This window comes from Condylura cristata, unplaced genomic scaffold, assembly GCF_000260355.1.
Source record: "Condylura cristata isolate star-nosed mole 26May11 unplaced genomic scaffold, ConCri1.0 scaffold00012, whole genome shotgun sequence".
NCBI classification, from domain to species: Eukaryota; Metazoa; Chordata; class Mammalia; order Eulipotyphla; family Talpidae; genus Condylura; species Condylura cristata.
The window spans coordinates 21,335,070-21,342,662 of record NW_004567113.1 but is presented as its reverse complement, the minus strand read 5'-3'; the positions used below and the strand labels follow the sequence as shown (position 1 = coordinate 21,342,662).

At 33.7% G+C, this 7,593-nt stretch overlaps 1 protein-coding gene across 1 annotated transcript in view; it reads left to right on the top strand.

The window, feature by feature from the left end:
• Positions 1 to 7,448, top strand: part of MOB1B (MOB kinase activator 1B) — a 31,403-nt gene extending 23,955 nt beyond the window's left edge. Inside the window, exon 6 of the mRNA XM_004681229.2 lies at positions 2,408 to 7,448. Within this exon, the coding sequence (XP_004681286.1) occupies positions 2,408 to 2,485 (78 nt within the window). The 3' untranslated portion in view covers positions 2,486 to 7,448. The remainder of the gene's footprint in view (positions 1 to 2,407) is intronic.
• Positions 7,449 to 7,593: the final 145 nt, after the last annotated feature.

Sequence of the window (7,593 nt, the reverse complement as noted above, 5' to 3'; positions counted from 1 at the left end):
TGGTGAGAGGCTTCACCAGAGACAGAGTGGGGAGCAGAACAGGCAGATCTACGAAGTACACTGCTGAGGGGAGCAGTGGGCGGGTCAGGAGAGGTGTCACCTCCGGGGCAGGCGGGAATCGAACTTATGCGGAAGTGGCTTTAACTTCTTAGTGCAGTGCTTTAACCCGCTGCGCCACCAGGGAGGGCCCAGAATCTGTTGTTTTTAAATATATGTGGGTAAATACTTTAAACTGCCTTCCCCATGCCCCTCTCCACTAAAGAAAAATTTGTCTATTTCTTTCTTCACACTTTTCACACTGAGGGCATCAAATTTTTTTTTTGAGATTTATTTATTTATGCATACAGAACTGGGGTACAGGCCAGAGGTGCAGGGTGGTGAGAGAATTCACCAGAGAGTGTGGGGAACAGAACAGGCCGACTGAAGTACACTCAGAGGGGAGTAGCGGGTGGGTCAGGAGAGGTCTGTCATGCTATGTGGGTCACCTCCGGGGTGGGGCTCGAACTCATGCTGAGTGGCTTTAGCTTCTCAGTGCTATGCTTTAAACTGCTGTGCCACTAGGGAGGGCCCAACATCAGATATTTTAGGGAGAAATTGGAACTTGGAAATATCCAAGTTGCTCTGAGCAGTTACTTTACTATAGTATCTCATCTATAGATACCTGTAGAAACAAAGATATTATCCTAAAGTTTGCATTTGTGCTTTCTTTAGTTTAGGTAGAATCTGGTGGCTCAGGTTCAGGTTTTCGTGGTTTGGGAGAGAATATTCTTGCACTATAAGCGTTAATTTTACCTTACTATAGGATGTTAAAGTATACTCCCACATAGTAGGGTATTGATATGTGGCATTTATCACATCCGATCCTATTTCACTCAATATACTATAATCTTAAGGTAGCCCACAGAATCACTCCTTGGTTAAGAGGAGTCTCTCCGCTGGGCCTTGTGATTTAGAGTCCTGCTCTGACACTTCTCTAAGCTCTGTCCTCTCTACAAAGTGAATAATCTATAGAACCAAGGCCAAAGAACATATCCTATCCAGATTCCTTACCAGTGTATGTTTGGGTACCTGAGACATCAGAATTCCCTCCCCACCCACATGGCACCAAGTATATTTCCAGAGTCTGTGTGGATTTTTTTTCTGATTTTTATTTTATTTTTTAAAATGTTTTTTAAAATAATAGTTTATTTTTACATCATTTTGTGCCTTTTTTCATCTCAGTTGTAATCTCCATGGGCTTCCCTACATGGATCTTTTGGGCTTATTCTTTCAAGGGACAATCCTATCTCTGATAGGTGTACCTCTAGACTAAAGGGGTAGATAGATAGCATTTCTTTGTGAGGGTGTGTGGACATTGCCTGTATTTATAAGTCGGTGATGATTTCTACTACTTGAAGTCCAGCATGGAGCTGGGATTTGGGAGGTTAGTGAGGGCCAGGTACTTGTGTCACTATTTAACAGTGCATACATAGGTACTGAGGAGTCTTGAGAATTTTGAATTTGGTTTTCCTATGAGGGTCACTATGAAAGTATATTCATTTGTGTCAAGAGAATGGAATTTATTTAACAGTATATTAGCTTAATATGCATTTGAGTTTAGTCATACGATACATATTCATTTGTGCTCTTGATTTAGACTCCACAAATCTTAAGGGTAGGCTTGTTGTTCAGTACCTTCAAATGTTTCTCTTTAGTACTTAGTGTTCTTGGCACATAATGGACATTAATAAATGAATGAAGTTGGGGCTTCAGTATACCTTACCATGGCACAATATCAAATCAGAAATATAGTCTGTATTTATTAGCCTTATAATGTACAGTTTGGGGGAAATCTGTTCAGAATCTATCTTCAGAATTATGGAGGTAGAACATCTAAAGGGAGGGCAGATTAAATCTAGGCTTTCTGATTGATTTGTTACAGGATATTAATTTATCATTTGTGAACTCCACTCTGTTATTTTCATACCATATTTTATGATAACTTTTTAGATGTGTTGGCTTACAGTCATTATTTTGTTCTCATTGGATATTGATACTTGCTTGAGATGCTAGTTATCTTTGCCCCTACTTGATTGACTATGTGTTTGGGGACTACTATGGTGCCTAAGTTTTTACTTTCTAAGGGATTACATGTTAAGTGAAATATTAACATATACTATCACATTTAGTCCCCACAGTAATTCCATGAGGTAGGGAGGATTTATCCTGATATTATTATAGATATGAAAATATAGTATCAGAAGTGGTTATTTGCCTAAGACACAGAAATAGGAAAAAAATGTTTTTGAAAAAATTGACTTTATTTACATAAAAGCTAATTTTTTAAAAAGTTAGTGAAAATATACTTTGGAATGATATTATTAGATAATGCATGTCTGTAATTTCTTTTGCCTTTAAACATGCACAGGAATTCAACCTTATTGATAGAAGAGAACTTGCCCCACTCCAAGAACTGATTGAAAAACTCACCTCAAAGGACAGATAAAAGGATACAGAGCCGTGCAAACTTCCTCAAATGAAGCTGTGTGGAGTATATTTGGATTTTTGTTTTTTATCTCAGTTATTTTTGACTTAGGTTTGGGGGGACTTGTTTGGGTTCCTTTTCCTTAATCTGAATATTAACCATATTCTATTGCAACAGACAGATAAAAATCATTCGAAATACATTGGATAGGAATAAATTTTGTCTTAGTGGCATATAGTAATACATAATATACTTTTAATAGGTTTTGTTACTTGTGGAATTTATGTAGCATTGTGTGTGGAAAGAAAATGCTTATTAATTAGACTGCTGATGGATGGGGTTTCCGAGTTGTATAAATTGTGGTCGATTTTTGAAGTCCCTGAAAGACTTTATGTTTTCAAGTGCCTTGGCAGGCTCACTTCTGAGGTGCAAAGCACAGACATAGAACTGAACAGGACTTGAAATGATCATTAGGATTATTACCCAGGGCACTTACTGATGCATGTTTTAAAATATCTATGATAAAAGCCATAGTTTACCTAAATCAGTGATCTCCAGCTTTTACTACATGGAACAAACACCCTTTGTAAAGTTGTGCATGTAGAACAAAAAAAATTAGTATTTCTTAATTATTTTTGATATTGATAATTCTGTTCAACAAATTCTTAAAGTTCTATTAGCAAGTTTTTTTTTTTTCCATTTCTTGAGATCTGTGATATTGAAACATAAGGATGTTGAAATGTAGTAAGTATTGCATTTTGGCTTCTTTCTACACTGCAGGTGTAAAAATTCAGGTTATATATAGGTTTGCCATCTTCAGAGGTGATGCTGAACTGTGAGGTTTCTTAGCAATTGCCAAATGAGCCATAAGTCTGCAGAGCCCCCCTTCTTTGAAGAGAAGGGATAGAAGTTTTTGTTTGATTTGGAGTGGGGATATGTGTATGCTCTTAGTTTAGGGAGTCAGGAAGGGATTAAGTATGTGAATCAAGTTCAAGAACGTGTTATCTTAAAACACTTGGATAGAACTGACAAAGAATTTTATGAATTACTTGTAAACAAAATCTTACTGACTTCCTCTTAGGAGTCAACTTCCATGAGAAGTTAAAAATAAGTTATTAATTTTGGATATAGACATTAAATGAGGAATTTAAAGGCTGTTTTGAGAAATTGACTACAGCAGTTCCATTCAGTGAATGGAGCTGGTGTTTGTCATTTTAAAATGATACAGTACCTTATTTACTTATTGATACAATTTGAAGCATTTTGACTTCTGATTTTTCCACTGTGAAAGGAAATCTTTTTCTTTGCAGTGATATCAGAAAATAAAAGTGCTAATTCAGTAGTCACTTTCACACTTTGCCTTGACTTTCTAGTGAACAACTCGCATAAAAGTTCAGAAACTTAGTTTTTAAACTAATTATGAACATTTCTCACTTTTTATTCTTGAGAAACAGCCTTTTCAGACTTCCAGTGTTAATTTTGTAATTTCTGGTAAATCTATTTCTTTAGTTAAAAGTAGGTATTTTTTTCCTTATAGTGTACAAATCTTGCTCTGAAATTGTATAGACTAAAAACAATAGAAAAGAATAAAATGAAATCAGTTTTTTACTTTATTTTCATTTGATTTCATTAAGAAGCATAGTAGTGATAAATTCAATGCCATTACAATAATGATCACTAGGAACTGCCTTTTTCTCCATTTCTTTTCTAACAATCATTTGATCAGTACCAACAGGAGAACCCAGCAGAGGCAAATGTATTGGACATTCATTGTTAATGCTTATTTATAAACTCCAGTGAGAACTAGCTGATTTTCTTAAAACAAATTTTTTAGTATTCAAATTGATAATATCAGCCACTATGGTGATTCAAAAGGAATTTGATTTAAGTGATTTGGGGGTCCTGTCTGTATAGGAAAATGAAGCACATGATTAGTCAAGTCTTCTATACTGCATTTGACTTTATCAACCTAATAACTGGTTGTAACAGCCAAGTGTAGAGAGAACAGAAAACTTACTTTCGCTCTTATATAGTAGTACCATAAAAAAATGCAAAAATATTTCTCTAAGTTAATTTGTAGTAGTAGAATCTACTCTCCCACTGTATGTAGACAGGCTCTTGTCATAGTGCCAGAATCCCAGGTGCTTGGGGAATATATATATATATATGTTTATATATACCATATATATATATATATATGGTAACAAAAGCAAAAGTAGAGTTCTTCAAGGTGAGGCCTGGCACCATACATGGTATTAAATGACTACAAGTAAGGAAGCACAGGACTTGTGAGAAATAACTTGACTTAATAAAATGTTGCTCTGACTTACTTGGCTCCCATGAGTGTTAAGATGCTTTGCATAAAATAAGGATCAAATCTTGATTTTTGTATTATAACTTGCTTATAAATGTCTGATACCTTTAACTTATAAATAGCCAAGGTAAAAGATCTCAGTCCATCTGTGCTTGCTCTTTATAGAGTTATAAAGCAGAAGTTAATTTTTGCATCTGCTAAAAGCATCCTATAAAATACAAAGTAGTAAGTTAACACTAAATTACTCTCACAATGCCGTGACTAAATGTTGATGGAAGCAAATTTTAGGCATAATTTTAAATGATGGAATAATGATGGTAGAGAGAAATTAGTTAAAGTGAAACTCTTTTAGTAGCAGTAGATGGTGCCATTGGTTTTCATTTGTGGACTTACTACCACAAAGACTGGCATTAAACTGCACTAAAACAGTAAGCATGTATTCATTAGCTGGTAGAAGCTTTAGAGGTCAGTTTACCTTAAATTGAAAGATTTTTAGATTGATATCTTTTTCTACCTTTGTATTGTCATTTGTAAGTTCTAAATAGTAAACATAATGTATTAGACAGAAGGCTTGTCTAGGAAGAGATATGCAAATCTCAGACTAATGCTGGCCTGGCTTATCAGGAAAGAAAGCACTACAGTCTGTTAATATTTAGGAAATACAAATGATGTGGATATTTATAGTTTACATGTAATCATCAAATTCCATTTTTCATATAAGCATTTTCCTTGTTTGTGGTTTATACCTTTGTCTACACCCTCTCTAAGAGAGGTTTTGATAACCACTGCTATGGTAAATAATGTGAGATATAATTATTAAGTCATAGGGCTTTGTTTTAAAATAAATGTGATACTTTAAATATCCAGGTGAACTGATCTTCAGAATGGTTCCTTTGAAAGCATTACTTATTCCAGTTGCAAAAGTGTAATATTTTTAAATGTTTTCAGAGATGCCTTTAAAATCAGTTAATGACTATGCAAGAAAAGCTATTTTATCCTTTCAGTCGCATTAAAAATGCTTTTGGCAGTTTAACACAATCTGTCTCACCAAGCCAGCTCTACATTGCTGTTTTCTTAGAACTGAACTGTTACAGAAGGTCAAAAGACTATGCCATAGTTTCTGTATTTGCAGAAGAGAATGATTTAAGCATTGGTAACATCAGTTAGCAGATAGTCTCTTGATGTCACTATTTTGAAGTTGATAGTATGACTTGGATGTACAGATTTTATTTTTTTTGAATTTTATTTAAGTACCTTACAGTTAAATATAATAGTTAAAAAATCATCTTTTGTTATTTTCCCCCTTTTTTGATAATTTCAGAATTCTATTCTGACTAGTGTAGGGTAGTTTCAGTTTGAAGAATAGTAAGAAAAAATGGTTCCAGTTTTTAAGATGGAAGATAGTGGTTGTTTTAAGAAAACAACAGCCTTTGTCTTTATCTTTTTTCCCCCTCTTTAAAATGTATTCACTCATGAACAATGTGGATTTAAAGACTGGAGATTATAGATAGAAATAAAAACAAATTTTATTTATTATGCTGAGTTTTAAGCCTGTATATCACAGATATTTAAAATTATAAAATCATTCCATGTGTTATCTATAATTTTAAGCTTTTGAGTGTCTTTTTTAAGGCTTTGGGACCAGATATATATTTGCAATTTGAAAACGTGACTGCATACTAAGAGGAAAACAACTTTCTGAAATTTATCTGTGATTTAAAGAATATACCATTCTTAAACATGCTATTATGCTAGATCTATACTCTAAGTATACTTCTAAAATAATTTAAGCAAGTTTTGTCATGTTAATGTTGACCATAGGAATACTGTAGTTATTTTAATTGTCTCTGAGATACTGAGGTAAAGCTATCTCAAGATTTAATGGAAACATTTAATTTTAAGATAGAATAAAAATTCTGACTGCATACAATTTGAATTTTAAGGTCTTTGTACAATGAAGCTAATCATAAAGAATTCATTTTGAAGGTGTAAAACTGCACCATGTCTGCCATTTGTAGCTGAACTGAAATTTTGATGAGAGAAAATACAGATTAACATATTGTGTGGTACAATTTTTTTTCTGCATATAATACTATAACAATAGAGGACTTTGGATTCTAGTTCTTAAAGATAATAGTAAAATCACTGACCATTTCCAGTGTGTTTTATCTGCTTGCCATCACTTTCTCCTGGGAGGTTAAATTCCTTATTACCATTGACTCCAGTTCCCATCTTCCCCTCTTTCTGCATGCCGGCTCCCTCCTGTTCTCTCTCCCTCTGAAAACAAAGGCTAGGGTGGTTATGCCTTTGGTATGATTCTGAAATACCTGCTGTAAATAAGTCAGTTTTAGCTGAAGTTGTGGAAGATACACCGTACATAAACATTTTTGATTTGGGGTTGACTTCTTTAAATTATGTCACTGAAACAGATTATTAGTGATAGTAAGTTAAAATTGTGTTAATTTTTATATATTATTACAAGTTTGTACATGTTTTCATTTTTGTTTCTGAAATAATTATGCTGGTTGTTAAATAGATTAGTGCATTTTCATTTTAAGAACACTTTCTCCTTAAATTATTGTGCAGAGATAACTATTTTTAGGGGAAATAGTTTTTTATAGCCACTAAATTGTATTTGTTATTTTTGTACATGCATAACTAGGGCAGGAAGGGCACTAATCTTATGGGGAACACTTTAATTTGAAGTTTTCCTATACATTATTACTTATCATTACTATAAAATTATCTTGGAACAGCGTTATGAGATGTAGTCTGAAAGAATACATTAAAGATGTGAACATTTAAAGTTTTCATA